Below are 18,395 nucleotides of genomic sequence, written 5' to 3'. Positions count from 1 at the left end.
CTTTTGCATGCATGTCTAGTTTCGTTCAACAGACACACTGACACGCACAAAATTATGAATGCATATGAAGAGAAAGTTTGTTTCTAGAAAGAAATTGGGAGAAGCCACAAACGGAAACCAAGGTGCTAGCCGGAGAAAAGGCGGCAAGTGCAAACCTTGGCGCTGAGCTTCCTTCCTGGCTGTTACCATCACAACTGAATCTGCACTTACAAAGTAGATACACACTCATGTCCAGTCAGAAACCTGCTCCCTGTACAAGTTTGAGTTGTAATGAACCTAGCAGTGATTCAGACTCCTACAGTGAATCAGCTTGACAGAAGCAAATTAGAACAATCAGGGAGACTATATATATTTATATATATATATATTTGTTTCTTTTATAAGTAAAGACACAAAAGGCAATCAAGAGATGACCAACATGTAAAAACAGTTTGTTACAGGTAATTATATAAAAGGCCAAGATGTTTTTTTTTTTTTTTGTTTGTTTTATTCTTGCTCTATGAACGAACTAATTTACAAGTGAGTACACTCCGGCTATGTAAGCTTTCTTCCCAAGACATTCCCACTCAAAGACATACGGATTTACATGTCACAGTTAGCTTGCACACCTTCTGTAGTCTCAAATACAGAGTCGTGGAAGGAAAAAAAATTTAAATTTATTAAATGAATTCACATACATCAATAGGATAGGGAAAATAGGTCTAATATAATTTGCCATTCTAAAAATGAAAGAAGAAGTGAGACACCATTCATCAGCATAAAAAGCATAGGACAACTGATCAGGATATTAATGGGATCAGGTATGAAAAGATCTGATGTTATTTTCCTCATTCCATATTTGGCAAACAAAACAACACAAGCATTTGAATAGTAAAAGTAAAAACTCTTCCCCTCCCTGGGTCCACTTCAAAGTTCGTCAGACCTATAACCTCTGCGGTTCTACGTAGAACAAATACAAAAGTCTTTCTCTCTGTCATTACCATCTGTTAACAAGAACATACGACCAACTGAATGAAGATTTTTAAAAAATACAGTGGCAAACCTCAACACAGCCACCCATCTTCCTGTGAACACAAACTATGGGGATGAACAACAGTTAAAAAAAAAAAAAAAAAAAAAAAACGATGTTTTTAAAAATGCACACAACATACACATACACACAGGAGAGGAAAAAAAGCTTAAAAAATACAAAAATAAACTACACAAAAGATCTTCTGCGACATTGCTTGCTAATTTTTTGGGAAGATTTTTGCGAGATTTTTTTTTTTTCCTGTGTGCTGCAAGTCTCAGTCTTAGCAAAGTCTGTCATTCATTCTCTACAAATCTCTTCCTTTTGTCGATCTTTTTTGTCCACTTCAAAGTGTCAGCCACCGGTCCTCATCTTGGGGTAAAAAGCGCACAGTGATGATGTTACCAGGAGACTAGAGTCCAGTACAATGACTGTACAGACTTGGTTCTTGAAGCAAAATTTGTTTTGAGCAAAATTAAAAAAAAGAAAAAAAAGGAAAAATGATGTCCTCTTGCACTGAGGACAAGTGCTTTATTTGTTTCCATACCGATTTTTCTCTCATCTAAACTAATGCCTCCACAGCCTTTTTCAACACTGTACATCATTTCGTGTAGTCTCTCTCTACATCCCCCCAGGATTCACAAGACAAAAAAAAAAAAAAAGTAACATCGCGCTCAGGTTGGCTCCCAGTTTGTGAAAGATGTAAATGCTTCTCTACGCTGCTGAACTACTGAAACAAGCCAAAAATAGATGTTTAAGGATGGAAAAGGATGTGACTGAAAAAGATAATGTGCTTCTAAGTTTGTGTTGCTCTAAAAATAGTACGACCAACAGAACAAGGAGGAAGGAGGGTTTTATCTACAGAAACATCTCTCAGATTGACTTTCATCTCAGCTTCATATGGTTGTTCTGCCTCCTTTGCTTTTGTGATCTGAGACTTCAGGGTGGAGGATGAGATTAGGATGAGGAGGTGGAGGTGGAGGAGGGGTGAAGGTCACTCTTCCTGATAAAAAGGACAGCAGGTGGAAAAAGGACAAAAGACTGGGAGGGGTCTCAGGGCAACCTCACTGGTCCGTCCTTGCTTTCTTTGGACCAGTAGCCTTACTGTAGGAGGACATATAAAACCAAAATAAGTACTGTGAGTTTTAGTCATCAGCACCATGTTACCACATGGTGGGAAACATACACACTATACTTACGTATCAGGAGAGGTGCCTGGTCTTTTGGGAGCTGGTTTTGCAGAAGCGGCATCTTTGCCAGATTCTAAAAAGCAAAAAAATGGTTAAAATACAGTCCTCCATCCTTTAATTATTGGCTTAGTCACTAATATTCACTAAGTCTTAGTTTTTCATGTCCTGTGCTCACCCTGCAACCATCGAACTTGGGTGGCTGGACCGTAGCCCTTCTCGTTGCGGGCAGCAATGCGGAAGATGATAGCTGGCTTGGTTGTGAAGTCGATGTGAGCGTTGGAGAGGCTGGTCGACTGCACCAAGCAAGAGGGGTTGGGTCCACAATACACACGCATGAAAGCTAGCTGGGCTGGGGTAGAGGCCTTGGCTTCAGCTGTCTGGTTGCTCTGGATGGCCAGGTACACAGAGTACTCAATGATCTTCCCTGATGTCACTGAGGGGGGCTCCCAAGTCAGGTGGGCACCATCTGGGCTCTGTGGACAATACAAAAAAAAAAAATAAAAACAATCTCCTCAGCACCTGAAACTAGGGTCAGAACCAGAACAACTAAAACACAAAAAGGGAAGAAAAGTAGGCCAAATGCTTCAGCCGTGTCTACCTTGCTGATTTTGATGGCACAAGGAGCCCCTGGGAAGCCTGGTAGGCAGGTCTTGAAAGCTGAGATCTCTGAGAAAGCTCCACGACCACAAGCGTTGATTCCAGCAACACGGAACTTGTAAGCCGTTCCAGGCTGCAGTTCCATTTTCTTCATCTGGCTATAGTCAGGCATGATGCCAGAGTCATCCTACCAAAGAAAATAGTTTATTAGCTAAGCAATGAGCACACTAATGTATAATCATGTCTATAATCAAGTATGAAACGAGCCCCTTTAGTCACTTACATCTCCTTGAGATTCATCTGCTGGCACGAAGTAATGGGTGACAACCATATTGGTCACTTTAACAATTCCAACGTCAAACCACTGGTTCTCCTTCTTTACAACAGGCTTCACTGGGGTTGGCTGAGGGGCTTGTTTCTGTATGGGGTAAAGGTCAGTTTAAAAGAAGTCATTTTATTTTCTCTCTCAGACCTGCCAGAAGCAACAAGATGTACAATGACTCACCTCTCCTTCGATGCCATTAGCAACTTCTGCCAGAGCAGCTGCTGCTTGCAGCTTGGCTGGACTTGCCACTGATGCAGAGGGTGCAAATGTGCTTGATGGAGCCAGTGCTGTGGATTGAAAAGAGGAATTAAAAAACGGTCAACAATTTACCAAACAACATCACAAGTAACTTAAACATGGACAATGTCTTACTCTCAGCAGTCGTACGAGGCAGCAGGGACGCTACAGCACTAGTGACTGCGGCAGCCATCTCGTTGTGTCCGTTGCTTTCTACAGTTGGGTCGTTGAGGCTATCAGCAGGGGCAAGACCCTCTGTGGGCAAGCTTGTGTCTACGGTAGCCTGCTGAGCTGCAGCCTGAGCCTCCTGTAGCTGCTGCTGCTGTTGTACCAGTGCTGCAAGCTCCTGCTGGGTCAGCATGATGGGGATGTTTGTGGGTTGCTGGCTTTCTCCAGTAGAATCGCCTTCATCTGTAAACACAGAAAACAATTAGAACTTCAGACACATCAAAATTACAGCACCTTCAAGAGAAACAACAAAATGACAGTGGCTTCTGGAGTAGCAAAGTTAGAGGCAACATTTGGTTCTATCCAATTATAACTTAAAGAACAAATTTACTGCACCTTGCCTTTTCCCCATTAACTACTGTTGAATCTTGTTCCATGGTGCCACTGTTTAAAATCAAAATAAACCAACTCACTCATTACAGCTTGCTGAGCTGCTTGGAGGACAGCCTGGATAGCGAGGGCCTGGGCTTCTTCTGTGGCTGCTGCCTGAGCGGCGGCCTCTGCTGCTGCAGTCACAGCCAGTTCCTCGTCCGACAGTCCTGTGACCATGAGAGTGGCTCCCTGACCCTCGGACATCAGCTCTGAGGGCAGGTTCAAAGCTGCTGCTGCTTCTCCCTGAAAGAACACAGTACAGATGTTTCACAACGTGACTACAAAAAAAAATGCAGCGAGTTTGGAATTTCATAACACAGAGCCAAAATTGGCTGTATGCGACTTTATGCTTTAAGCATTTACTTCTGCTTGTGTCTCCATAGCAGTGGCACCCTCCTCTGCAGGTGCAGCTTCTGCCGATGCTGCCTCATCAGTATGCATTGGTTCCTCAGTGGAACTGGCAGCAGTACTCACGCCCTCTGTGATGGATGAGATTGACTAGAGAGAGACAAATGAATAAATATATAAACATCATCATGAAGATGACATCTGCTGGCATTACTGCCCCTAGAAATGATTTGCAGAGAATCTGCTAACTTTGCTAATAAATGTGTGCTGGACTTACAGGTACAGAGGGTCCAGGGGCTGGTGTAGACTGAGTGACAGTAGTGATAGCTCTGCCCTGGGTGGTGGTGGCGGCGGCCATACCAGTTGCTACAGTAGTAGAGACCACCTCTGCGCTGCTAGTACCTTCTGCTCCCTCCTCTGTCTGCTGGGCCACTGATAAAATACAATAACATAATTTAGGCTGGAATTCATGTCAGTAATCCTGTTTCTTTATCTAACTGAAACAAGAGCACTCTGGATATCAAAGGTTTGCTTTTGTCTGTTAGTAGAAAAGCAAGAACAAACTGAGATGACAGACCTTAAAAGTACATCATGAATAGTTAAAAATATATTCAGTGTAAAGGCATAGTGTAATGTTATTGTTTTTATTGGAATAGAAAATGCTGATGTGCTGACACAATTGCAGTGCATGAAGAAGCACACATACCTGTGCCTTCACCTGTCTCCATGCTGCAGGTGGCAGTGGTAGCTGTGTTGGTGGTCCCAGTCTCGTGTGTTTCACAGGGTGGGTTGGAACACACCCTCTGGATCAGGCCTGTCGCTGTGCTGGTCTGGTCAACTCCCATGCTGGAGGTGGCTGTGGATGGGGTGTTGGTGGTCCCTGTCTCGTGGGTTTCACAGGGAGGGTTGGAGCATACCCTCTGCACAGTACCCATCTGGTCTGCGCTCAGGTTAGACGACGCCTGGGTGGCTGTGTTGGTGGTGCCTGTCACATGGGTCTCACAAGGAGGGTTGGAGCACACCTGCTGGACTCCTCCCATGTTTGCTGATGCTGTTGTGGCTGTGTTAGTTGTCCCAGTCTCGTGAGTCTCACACGGTGGGTTGGAGCAAATCTGCCCTGCTCCAATTGTAGCAGAGGAAGTCGTGGCTGTGTTGGTGGTTCCAGTCTCGTGGGTCTCACAAGGTGGGTTAGAGCAGACCTGTCCTGCTCCAATGGTGGCAGAAGAGGTGGTGGTTGTGTTGGTGGTTCCTGTCTCGTGGGTTTCACAAGGTGGGTTAGAGCAGACCTGTCCTGCTCCAATGGTGGCAGAAGAGGTGGTGGCTGTGTTGGTGGTTCCTGTCTCATGGGTCTCGCAAGGTGGGTTAGAACAGACCAGGGTAACAGTCCCAGAGCCCTCTCCAGCTGCTGCAGCTTCATTAGAACTGGGCTGCTCAGAGGTTGGTGAAGCCAGGATGGACACTGGTAAATCCTGCACGGGCTGAGCTTCTACTCCACTGGGAGTTGTGATCAAAGTCACCTGGGTGGGCTGGTTCTGGGCAGAAAATAGCAATTAATTGATCTTTAAGGCTGTTTCAATTACACACAGCTAAAAGTCTGAAACTGTGGCTGCCAGACAGAAGAAGCCACCTTCTTTTGTACAAAGAGGGTTGCACAGAGACAGAACAAAATCCAGTGTTAGCTTTGGTTTGGATTTCGGCACGGAAGGCGTAAAAATCTGATTGACCTACTGAATTGCCAAATTTACTTTAGTCATCTTACACTGGCCGTAGTCTGCTATTTATACAGGTAGTTCATGTCATAGCTTCAGCAAACAGACCAGTAGGAGCAAAGAACAGTAAGAAATGGCTTATGGTTTGAGTTTGTTTTGAGTCTCACAGCTGAAAAGCAAAAGGAAAGCTCTTTATTCTAGCAGCAGCTGTGTGACTCATCTGTAGTTATAGGAATAAGCATTAATACCCTCAAGTTTGCAAACCTTTTCTTAGTCCGAACATAGTCGTCATACCACTGCCATGATTGAATGTCCTGATGACTAAAATGCTTAATATGAACTTACAACAAGCTGCAGAGTTTTACCTGCACTGTGATTGTTGAGGAGGGCAGTGTGGAGGCAGAAGGCAGGCTGGTCTGGGCAGCTGACACAGTTATGGCAGTTGGACTGATGACCTGGCTGGACAGGGTAGCAATGGTTCCCAGTGTGGTGATGGGGGTGACCAGAGAGGCGTTGGAACTGTCCACAGTGCCTCCTGCCAGGCTAGTAGAGACTGTACCAGTGACTGTCCCTAGAGTGGTGACACCTAGAAGGAAGATAGGTGGCATTAAATGATGACAAAGATCCAAAGTATGTGGTATAAAGTACAAAATTTGCTATCATGACATGAATGTCACTCATATCACATTTTAACAAACATCACGTTCAAACAAAACCATTGTTTTACTTACCAGTAGTCCCCTTGACAACCAGAGTGGTAACAGCGGGCTTAACAGCAGACACTGTCACTGGTGTAACAAGACGGACACCACCCACTGTGCTCATGGGCACAGTACGCAAAATAGTGCCTGGTTGCCCAGGAGCACCCTTCAAAACCACCTAAGGGCACATAATCCAGGATTAGTCTCCTCAGAATGTCCTGTGGCACTAAGATCTATACAATCTAGCACCCACAGTCAGTTTTACCTGTGTCAGTCCCTGTTGGCCAGCTGCAGTTGCAAGTTTGGGCACTGCAGTGATGATTTTACCAGGAGTGCCAGTAGTCATCACCTTTGTGGTGAGGATTGTTATGGGCGTTTTCATGCCTGCACTGCTTGTCACACCTGCATTGAGAAAAGCATGTATGTCTAAAATACATCTTCACCTTATTTTATCAACTCACATCACACTACATTAAAACTGATACATCATCATCATTTCTGTTGTGGCATTGTATCACCAAAACCATTTCACACAGAAGCTCACCTGGCTCAAGTTTCTACTCTAACAATTCTATAAATGATACTTAGTTGCGGCACACAAAGCTCGTTAAGTTCAGACCTGTTGCTCCAGGCTGGGTCATGATGGCCGAGACAGGGATGGTCTTAATGATGGTGGTGCCCTGCTTAGTGGTGGTAGGAGAGACGCCACTGATGTTGAGGATAGTGGGCTTGTTTCCTGTTCCTCCTGCCTGGGAAGTGGTGATAATGGTTGTAGGCTTGCCATCTGCAGAGGTCACCAGCTTCAGGATGGTGCCAGCTGGGAGGGGACCCTTTGTCTGGGGAGAGAGGCACAAATTAGGCAAACCATTTGGAGAAAGACATCTGGTGCCTGACTCAGGAGTTTAAGCTACCTCCTGTTTTTTTTCCTGCACTCATGCAGATAGCTGACCTGTATGATCTGTGTGAGAGGGTTAGTGGAAGCCTGGCCTGTGACAGCTGATGTCTGCACTGGCTTGGTTTGTACCACAGACATCATCTTGCCAAGGTTGGAGATCTGCCGACATAGGAGAGAGACTCAAGTTCATGAGTCACCAGAAAACATCGGACAGCACAGGGAGTTCAGTGGGAAGGTGGACCACTAAACTGGTGGCTCTATGAATCATTCCATCCCTAACTGACCGACAGTCATGCAGATCACTAACATCATGCTTCCTGTTTTATTAGTAGAATTCTCCAGCAGTCACTGTAGGCCAACCTTTACTCCCTCCCCCACTTGTTCTAACATACAGAGTATGTTGTTACTGTCTTGTGACAAGACAATTACAAAAAAAAAAAACAAAAACAAAGAAAAACTTGTGAAAAAGCAATTTATACAGGTAAGCAATTTACAGAACCTATGATTTACATCATGCTTGTGAAAACACCAAAAGGGTGTTCTCAGAGTAGTGTTTCAGTATTGTGCAACAGAATTTCCACAGAATCCCATTTTCTTACCAGAGTGCCACTGCTGCCCATGGTGAGGGGACTCTTGACCAGGGTGATGGTTTTGGTGACTCCTCCCACTACAGTGGTAACCACCTGGGCCTGCTGGGCCACTGTGACTGCACCAGACTTGTGCACAGTGATGATGGGTCTGGTGGTGGTGGTAGGAGAAGATGCAGTTGCTGTGCCCACCTGGGCTGCAGCAGTCTTCAGCATACGAGTGGCTGGGTTACTGACCTGTAAGCACAACATTATTTTAAGAACTGACATGTTATCGACAAAAAACACGTACTCTTAGATATAAGGATGTTTAGTGAAATCTGTACCATGACTGGAGAAGCCACTTTCACTGTGGCTGTGCCAGGGGAAACTGCTACTGTTTTGAGAATCGTGGCACCTGCAGGAACATTGAGGACAGTGCCTGCAGATGACGGTGGGATCTTCTGTGTCGCTGCAGCTGCTGCAGCTAAAGCTGCCATGCCACTCATTTGAGGGCTACTGCCAATTGGCTAAAAACAAATCAAGTAAACAGTGGTTGAACGCATTTGCTCATTTAAATAAATCACACCAAATTTTAAATACAACTTCTCATACCGATCCTTGGGTGGTCTGGGCAGGCACTACCATTCGGACACCTGGAGGGAGGGACGTCACAGTGACTGGCGATTTCCCAGGTTGGCTCGGGCGGACTGTGACAACAGATGTGCCTGTGGCAGACTGCTGAGCTGCAACCTTTAAAACAGCTGTAAAATAACAGAGACCACATTTAGACTTTATGTGTCGTGTTTTTAGTTTTTTCCCAGTGAATTAGCAACAATGGACATGGAAGAACTAGAAAAAAAGAGGAATCACTGGTCACTGAAGTAATACCTGTCTGTGGTAGGCTCTGTGCAGTGGGTGCTGCAGCCGCCGGTGCAGGGCTCTTTGGAGAATTCACAGGCTGTGATGGGGTTGCGCTCATGGCTGGTGAGGCTGCAGCTGGAGTTGGAGGAATATCATACTTCTGCAGCTGCAGTAAGTAGGTGTCAGCAGTGGAGACTGCACCCCAGCTCACCTCCAGAGAGTTTGTGTTGGCACGAACTAACTGTACCCTGGCAGGGGCATGTGGCCGCTCTGGAGAAGCGGAGGACAAGAAATTTAACTGCCGTGACACTGACATCACTGTTAATGATAAGCCGATCATACTACAAAGCACCTACCCGTTTCCAGGTACCAGAGGTCTTTACAACAGACCTGGTTGTTCCAAGCTTTACGATATCCATCGCGACCACTCCAAACATAAAGTCTCGAATTAATAGCCACAGCACAGTGGCCAGCACGCGCCCTGGGGATGTTGTCTTCAAGAGTATCCATCAACACTGACTCCCAACACATGGTGTCTACAGACACATGGTACAAAAAGTAACACCAATGCAAACAAATTTACTCACTCTATTAAAGTGGATAAAAACATTATTATTAATAACAACAATAATAATAATAATAAGAAGAAGAGTTAGACAAACCAAGATTTAGGCAGGCGAGAGTGTTTGTACACTTCCACTCTTTCTCATGTGTGGCCACTTTGACATCATCCATTACCAGAGGAACCCATCCTCCAAAAACATACATCCTGCAAAAAAAGAAAATTAAAAGTTAGATGCTTCTATCAAGCATACCCAGTTCTGCTGGGATTTCAAACATGATTAAAAACAACATTTAGTGTGTTATTGGCAAGGCAAAGCAGTTATCGCACTTGTTTGTGATGGTGGTGGCAGAGTGAAGACTTCTGGGAAGTGGTGCTGTGCCGCTTACTGATGGTTTGTTCCATGTCAGGGTATCTGAAAAGAATGAAAAGTAGTAGGATGTTATACAAAAGCATCAGTTCATTCTAACATGCAATGTTACTTATAACACTAAAGATAAAGCAAATTTACACACATTATTATCAGACATTAACTTGATATCCTCTGCTGAAGGTGTTGCACACCAAGATAGATGATGTTCAACCCTATTTGGTCTAATTTGCTATAAATATCATCTATTCACATGTCAGAAACATACCTATATCAAGTGTCCACAGATCTCCAAGACGGCAGCCACTCATCCCTCCATAGATGATCAGCCGCGATTTCCTGCTCGTCTTCTCTGTATAAACCACAGCAGTGTGGCTCTCACGTGGAGGAGGCAAAACTCCATAAGTGATTGGAATATCCCATCCAACCACACTGGAACCTGCACGAAGCTCCAGTGTGTATAGATCATTCAGATATCTGAGAATAAAAAAAAAAACAGACACTGGTCACACACATTGCCCTTTCAAACCACTGCAACAACTCGTTGCAGAAGAATGTGCTGGAAAACCCCCACCATACCTGGGAATGTTGTTTTTTGGGTCCTCGCTGTCATTAGCCAGTCCACCAAAAAGGTAACATTTATTGCCCACCAGGGAAAAACTGTGGCCAAGACGAGGACAAGGAGGGGGTCCGTTTTTCGGGTTTTTCGCTTTTAACTTTTTCCATTCCCATCTGCTTGCCTGCAACAGAAACCATGGTCCAAACAATGTCCCATGAATTTATTAAGTCACAACAGAAGTTGTAACAAACAAACCAGAAGTTTCAGCTAATTCCTTATTCTGTCAATCTGACTGCAAAAAAAAAAAAAGAATTATAGGATTTTGTATCAAAACTACCATATACTCTCCTTCTGGAAGTGGTAGCAAATAGGACAGCGACATACCTTCTTTATGTCATAGCCCTAAGCAAACTAGATTTTTACTCTATCTTTATTCATGCTGCACAAAGTAACACCTTTGTAGGTAGGAGAATTAAGGTATTTGACATGCATACTGCACTTGGTGCAGGGTTGGTTAGTTGGACTTGGTATAAATAAATCAGGAGCACATCTTTTTAAGACTCCCCCTTTCACATGACCTATGCAGTTTGTTAAACTAAGTGCAGACCTTCTAAATTCTGAATAATAACTTTTATGAACATGATCAAGCACTAAGCACTGATTATTTTTGTCAACAACAGTTATGCAATTAAGGGACTGTAGTGAGGGGATGACCAACATTGAATTGTATTAGTTGTTTAATTCTCCAATTTGCATAGTTGAATGTGGAAACGGTAACTTGGCCATGTAGTTTCCTTATAACACCAACCTGAGTTGCACACAAAGGCTGAAATGTTAGCTAGCTAATGTGCATAGATAACATCCAGTTGGCCTTTATCCAGCGGTATGCATATGAAACCCTTCAATACTGTTTTTGTTGTAAACATGTCAGTCTGTTTGGTATGCTCTCATGAGATGCAACAACAGCAATTTCAAATAAAACTAACACCTGAAATTTCCAGGTTTGATGTAAAGTAACTTGGTATATCCAAATTATTTTGACCCTTGAAACATTTTACTAGGAAGCTGTTACAAATTATTATTCTATGAGCAAATTACCTGTAGTTCATACAGATCGTTGCTGTACTTTCCATACTCCACCATCCCACCAAACACCAGCAGTCTTGTTCCATCACAGACAAAACCATACGCAGCACAACCCGGGGGAATATCACCACGGACTGCTGGGATAAACCACTGGTTTGTTGCTACAAGAGCAAACACAATAAAGATAAGTTATCAGTATTTCAAATTATAAAGTAAATTCATGTAACAAAACAAGCTGTTCATTATTCACTAACATAACCTGATATTAATGATGAACAATAAAACAAATATTCATTTAAGTGTGGAGGTACATGCACCTTTTGTCATTATTTGCAGAAAGTGCATGAAACTGGGGCAGAGGTGCGTTTTTGAAACCACCAGCATCATCCATTTTATTTTAGCCCGCCTTTTTTAACGTGCACTGCAGCCATTGGCCAGAGGAGGGCGCCCTATGTAATCAGCTCGGCCTTTTGAGGCCTGTTCAGATCTGCACATCACGAAAATAAAACTTTTCTGAAGATAAGCTCAAGGCTCGTTGTGTGCCTGTCACTGAGCAGTCTAGCAGTGAGTCTTACCGGTGTTGTACACATGCAGTTCGTCCACGATGCCTTCGTTTCCACCGCCAAACACAACCATTAGCTCCTTTATGGCCACGGCTCTGTGTCCGTGTCGGGGCCGGGGCACTGGACCCGACCATCCCAGGACCCTTTTCCACCGCGGCTGCAGAACCGACGCCGTGGTCCCAGACACCGCGGACCCAGGGGCAGCCATGACTCCTAACACAAGCAACAACAAATAAACATTTGTGTCGGTTTTTGGAGACGGCTAGCGGCTAGCTCCTGAAACTAGCGTCCAGCGGAAAATATAACAACATGTCCTTGTCTGAGCAGCTGCTGCTTCGTAACCCTCTACGCAGGTCGACAGCTGTGCCATAGAAACCCCCTGAAACGTCCTCGGCACCGAGTTGTTCCGACCCATTGAGCTCAGTCCATGGAAGCAGCCATCTTGAGCCAAACAGCCCGCTAACTGCCAGGCTGAAAAATGGCGGAAGCGCCAGAGAAACACAATAGCTGCGGTCACCGCCGAGAAACACGCCGCAGGGAGGGCGATGGTCACACTATCGATACACCATCGGGGTATCGGCACCTCAGAACCGCAAAGAGCCTTAAGCCTAAGCCTGACTCGGATAGATCCCGCAGAGAGAGGCGGCTCTTTTCACGCTGCTGTGGGAGTCGCCATATTGTAGCTAGCAGCAAATGTAACGCAGTTACCGACACAACAACAATATATCACCGTTTTTCGAGCTCCCTGTGGCGGCTGAGAGTAGCAACAGAACCGCGTCTGAGCCCCATCAATCAGTTTGTTGAATAACGCTAAAGCCGCCATCACTTCAGCCGCCTCTAATGTTAGCCTCGCTCCGCTAGCAGCCGCGGCTAACGCTAAGAGCTAATAGCGTTAGCCGCTTCTGTCGTTTTACAATTAAATACAACCTGGTTTAGTGTTAGTTTGAAATGCCCCATTTACCTGGCAGGGATGTAGTCGTAACAAGGCCTCTGACACGCAGCTAATCCAAGTCAAAGTGCACAAACAGGGGCTTATTGTGTTTCATGCCGTCTCTGGAAGCAGCCATCTTTTCAACAGTCGGCCTGCTTCTTCAGCTCCCACAAGAAAAATGGCCGAGCCACAACAAAACACAACAAACCGAAAAAGGCGCAGATATTCAATGGTTTTACTTACGTATTTCGACGCAGTAATTGCAAAGACACGGGTATGTGGTCTTATGGTGTGTTTATAATCCAAACTGAATCGGTTTGTGCAGAAGTATTTCCTCTCATGCCTGCCTGGAAGCTGCCATCTTCTTGACAACCAGAGGCGGAGGAAAATGGAAGAGAGTTGGCGTCACCCAAAGTAAACATGGCGACAGAGACCCACTGGCTGCCTGTTTCAGACACAAACGCATAGACAGCTCAGTTTGTTAGCCACCAAGAACCGGGCTAGGACTCGCATTATACAGGACTGTTGCAGATATCACTTGGAAACTGTGTAAAGTAAAGGCAGCTGAAGTTTCAGCAGATGACAACAAGTTGTGGTGTAGCAGTCGGCTTATTGTCCCTTACTAAAGATGGCGACATGGTGCTAGAGCCCCATTTATTTTATTATTGTAGGCGATGCTGGTTTCACCGCAGACATACTGACACATTCCCCCACATACACAATAATAGTGTATAAGCACAAAGTTACAGATTTAGTGCTCACACAGGTTACAGTTGCCACGCCCACAACCACCATTATTGCGCCCTCCACTGATAAAATACCGCATTACTCTAACGCCATCAAAGACCCTCTTTACCAAACAGTATATGCTTATTCACATGCGTGTGCTGGGGCCACACTGGAAGGATAAGAAAATGCGCTGAAATGTTTGCAAGTTCTGGGAGATTACAAAACTTTTGTCTGTGATAGTATCAAAGGGGTTGTGCAGTTGCATCCTTATTCTCCCAAATGTTTGACAAGACATTTATTGAATCTAGGTAGGCTTGCTAAAAGCGTAATCAAATTTAGGTTAATGGAACTTGGAAATATTACAATAAAATATGGAGAAGTATCTATGGGTTTACATTATATGGGGTATTGTCAAGTCCAGCAGTGTTTTCAGGCTGTAGGGAAAACCTGGACTAATGCAGTCCACACAGTCTACAGATTTCTTACTGTTTCTGGACCAGTTGGTGCATTTGGTACTTAAGTGCATGAATGAAGCTCTTTTGATCTTATGATGGTGAAGTTCCATTATGCAAAACACCCCACATAGCAAAATTTGTCTGGTCCAACGCTAGGCCACACCCTTGCATTAGTGTTGGCCCACATCTGGCTGGGTCCTCGACCCAACACTGGCCCACTTTCTGAAAAAGGACACAATAAATCTGCTCTGGCCCAGTACTGGCCCACACATTGTATGATGACTCTTACCCTTCCTACTGGCCCAGCACTAGCCCACACACTGTTAGATGACTCTCACTGATCCTACTGGACCAGTACTGGCCCACACACTGTAAGATAACTCTCACTGATCCTGCTGGCCCAGTACTGGCCCACACACTGTAAGATGACTCTCACAGATCCTACTGGCCCAGTAATGGCCCACACACTATAAACTGAGTGTTGGCTGAGAATCGGCTGGGTCCCCGGGCCAGTACTGGTCCAAGCACTGTAAAAAGTCTCTAATGTTGACTGATTGTCTACTTCATTCCTGAGCAAGAGGTGGCACAAAAAGTGTCAAACATCCAAATAAAAGAAACACAATTATATTTAGGTTTTAAAGTAATTCTTCTAAAGATCTGAGAACAGCAGTAATGTGATTGTCCTTCCTAGTTCAGGACCGCAGCAGCGTTCTGGATGTACTAGGCCAGATTAGTTGTTAAAAGCAAATGTAAAAATCCTCACTAAAATTTCAAGTCCAGTTAAAAGAGGGTAAAAATAAAGTTAACTGTATAACTGAATTATAAAATAATTGGATAAAAATGAAAAGGAATAAAAACAAAGTAAAACTGGCAGGACAGAAGCAAGTAGAAAAGCGTCTGCACTCTCTCACACAGTAAATGATAATCAGACTCATAAATCAGACTCATGAATGTCCTAATAAGCTTGATCAGAAAATTTGTTAATGTCAGGAAGGAGTGGAGAGTCAGACTTGAACATGTGGACAGTAAGAACAGGAAAATCCCAAATCTATTATTGTTAACTACTATGCTACTAACATAACAGTGAACTAAAAAAAAAAAAAAATTGCTAATTTCTGTCGAACTGAGTTTTGAGATTGTATAAATAAGGAACATGGTCCCTGATTCGGCTACTGCCCCTGCGACCCGGCCCCGGATAAGCGGAAGAAGATGGATGGATGGATAAATAAGGAACACAGTAGAAAACAGCAATTCAATTAAAAATATAAATGTAAGCTCATTTATGTGAGATGCACTTCAACCAAATTTCACTGGAACCAACCTAAACTTTGGCACAATACTGTATAAGTAAGAATTAAACAACGAGAGGGCATACGGTTATACTATCTTAATGCACGACACAGAGCCATAGTGCCCAGGAACCACATTAAAACCATATAACTGCACGCCCCCTGGTCATTTAATTCACTTATAGCATGGTCACATACTTAACATTTCAAGAAATATACGTGCATTTTCTTAAAGTTATACAATAGGCATATGTTTGATGTAGATACCTCTAATTTGATCAAACCACAAAAGCTATAGACCCCTTTTGTGTTTGTGAAAAGTAGCCTACGTTCAAAGAATGATGCTATCAGCACCACAATACTTTTAAAGATAAGATGGAATATGAAGGAATTAGCATTAGCTATTAAATATCGCTCAGACAGACAGATAGATAGATAGATACTTTATTCATCCCCCAGTGGGGAAATTCAGATTGTCCAGCAGCTCTTATATTTACTTAAATTGAAATTTCACTATAAAATATAATAAATAGATAAAGGCACCCAGTCAATAACATATCAACAATTACTATTAAACACTCTAATGGCTGTGGGGACAAAGGATCTCCTCAACCTCATTTACTCAAAAGATATTGTACTTACCTGAGATATTTGTGTTTGTGTTTAAACACACCAACCATGCCAATCATAACGGGCCTACATTTCTCATATGAGTCCACTCAATTCGGGTAAATTTAATTGATTTATTAAAATACATAACTGTGTACACATGTTTTTAGACTGCAAGAGGAAACCGGACCACCTGGAGAAAACCCACAAAGACAAGAGGAGAACATGACTCTAAAGTGACCGCTCCCAGATAACAGACATCACAGAATCAACACTGATTTAATAGAGTAAAAACCAGGAGAGACCACTTGAGAAGACAGGACAACATTCACTCTTAACCCTCCTGTTATGTTGTGGATCAAATTGACCCATTTTAAAGTTAAAAAATCTAAAAAAAATAATAAAAGTATTTTTTCAGTATGAAACTTCTTCTGCTTGGCTTAATAACTGTAATCAACATATAAAATAAAAATGATTAATTTCAAATATTTGCAACCTCGCCCTGCATGTTTATATTACAAACATACTGTTCGGGTCAATTTGACCCGGCAGTGAAAGTGGAGGCTAAAAGGGGTCAGAAGTGTCAAATACTATTTGTTTCTTTGCAACTGTGAGACATATTTCATCCCAGTTTCACGTGCGCGCGCACACACACACACACACACACACACACACACACACACACACACACACACACACACACACACACACACACATTTCCTATTCTCTTGAGCTCATCTGTAAAGTGCAAGAATGCAGGTGTGGTTATGACTTTTGACGGGAACCTTTTCTGTTCCCATGGGCAAACTCCCCCCACATTGAGTGGACACTCAGTGGGGGAGGGGCAAAACATATAAAGATTCTCTGCAAGGGAGTCCTACCAACATCACCCTCTGCAGCTACATATGATGTACTCTCTGGCAGAGCTTTACAAAATGAGAAGCAGAAGTAAACAGATGACAGACCTGGAGGCTCTGAAACTCATCCTTGATCATGACAGTGAAAAAGAGGAGGATCTGTCTGAAGATGTCCCTCACGTGCTGTATAGATGCACACACGCACCTTGTTCATTTCCACCTATTCATTTTCTGGTTCTAAACATTGCATAGTGTTTACTATCACAACATGATGACATGTCACTTGTGTGCTGTGGAGACTCACAGACACATACATATGTGTTTATATTGCTAATCTTATTTTGTTGTTTTGTTATTTTGTTCATTTCTAGTTCAAAAACGATGCTTAAATAAAGATTACTTTCAATACAAATCCTCATGACTCAGTCTTGATTTTAAGTCAGCAGGTCAATTTGACCCTGAACAGAAGCGGTGTCTCATTTTAATTCATCAACATCACTCCATAAAAAGAAAAACTATCAAAATGTAAAATAAAATTTTTAAAAAAATCAGTCATGTAAAACTACTGTATTTTAGTAGGTATTTATTTATGTAGGTATTTCCAATGTACATTAAAAAAAGTGTATATAAAAAAAGTTGCATTTTTTATGAAAAGCGAGTGAATTATCCTCATTGAACCATGATCTGTGAGCGGTAAAGAACACCATTGCACTAAATATTGATTGAAATGGTTAGTGATAATGTTAATAATGAGATATGCCAGAAATGTGATGCCAGCACATCACATTTCATCTTCTAAAGCTGTTGTCAATGTCTCTTTCCAAAGCATGGATTTGCCTCCTGATTTCTTTTTCTGTCTTCACTGCCACACACCATTCCTCCAAACCTTTCTCCTTGTCCAGTTTTTTGGTAAGTTTCTGGACTTCTTTGTGCAGTGCCTCATTCTGCTGTTTCAGGGCATTGTTCTCCACCGTCAGGAAATTAAACGTGACGCCCAGAATGTTTTCATTTTGGAGACTTTTGGAAAGTGTCTCAGTTTTGTCCCACAGTGCACAGTTATCCGTGGTCAGATACTTTGTCTCTTGGATGAGCACTTTGTTCTTCTCCATCTGAGCACGCTGCTTTGAAAGCTGTTTCTCCAGCTCACGGAGATTTCTGCGCAGCCTGTTCTGTTGGTTGACAAGCTTCTTTTTCTCTGTTTTCAATAATTTATGTTGCACCTTCAGATTATTCAGATCTTCAAGGTTTTCATTACAACCCTGAATATCTTCCACAATTTTACCGTTCCCTTTCTTCAGTGCATCTATTTGCTCCTTCAGTTTGTCATATTTATGTGTCCAGGCC

General features: G+C 43.3%; 1 protein-coding gene across 3 annotated transcripts; it reads right to left on the bottom strand.

Moving 5' to 3' along the window:
- Nucleotides 1-454: 454 nt before the first annotated feature.
- On the bottom strand, nt 455-13,493 carry hcfc1a (host cell factor C1a). 3 transcript variants are annotated; one of them, XM_026307681.1, is made up of 28 exons: nt 13,356-13,493; nt 12,194-12,394; nt 11,631-11,779; nt 10,553-10,713; nt 10,242-10,450; nt 9,934-10,018; nt 9,704-9,810; nt 9,398-9,577; nt 9,069-9,311; nt 8,793-8,941; nt 8,525-8,707; nt 8,211-8,435; nt 7,666-7,770; nt 7,336-7,552; nt 6,982-7,118; nt 6,747-6,894; nt 6,381-6,601; nt 5,013-5,838; nt 4,584-4,738; nt 4,322-4,456; nt 4,000-4,201; nt 3,494-3,769; nt 3,302-3,408; nt 3,080-3,214; nt 2,798-2,983; nt 2,375-2,672; nt 2,209-2,272; nt 455-2,113 (listed from the first exon to the last, which is right to left on the bottom strand). In XM_026307681.1, the coding sequence occupies exons 2-28, from the start codon at nt 12,387-12,389 to the stop codon at nt 2,074-2,076; spliced, it is 5,139 nt and encodes a 1,712-aa protein (XP_026163466.1). In that variant the 5' UTR covers nt 12,390-12,394; nt 13,356-13,493; the 3' UTR covers nt 455-2,073. The 3 variants fall into 3 exon arrangements, with proteins under 3 accessions (XP_026163466.1, XP_026163467.1, XP_026163468.1); XM_026307682.1 differs by lacking the exon at nt 13,356-13,493 and adding an exon at nt 13,143-13,295; XM_026307683.1 differs by lacking the exon at nt 7,666-7,770.
- Between the last annotated feature and the right edge of the window lie 4,902 nt (nt 13,494-18,395).

Source organism: Mastacembelus armatus, chromosome 5 (assembly GCF_900324485.2).
Source record: "Mastacembelus armatus chromosome 5, fMasArm1.2, whole genome shotgun sequence".
Classification (NCBI taxonomy): domain Eukaryota; kingdom Metazoa; phylum Chordata; class Actinopteri; order Synbranchiformes; family Mastacembelidae; genus Mastacembelus; species Mastacembelus armatus.
The sequence above is the reverse complement of the archived record's forward strand: the minus strand, read 5'-3'. Positions and strand labels throughout refer to the sequence as shown.

Excerpts from the sequence above, each read along its gene's own strand:
- hcfc1a (XM_026307681.1), bottom strand. The coding sequence starts at position 12,389 with ATGGCTGCCCCTGGGTCCGCGGTGTCTGGGACCACGGCGTCGGTTCTG. Across the intron at positions 10,714-11,630 it reads ACGATCTGTATGAACTACAG|GCAAGCAGATGGGAATGGAA; the intron begins GTAATTTGCTCA and ends TTTCTGTTGCAG. Across the intron at positions 4,739-5,012 it reads GGAGACAGGTGAAGGCACAG|TGGCCCAGCAGACAGAGGAG; the intron begins GTATGTGTGCTT and ends GTATTTTATCAG.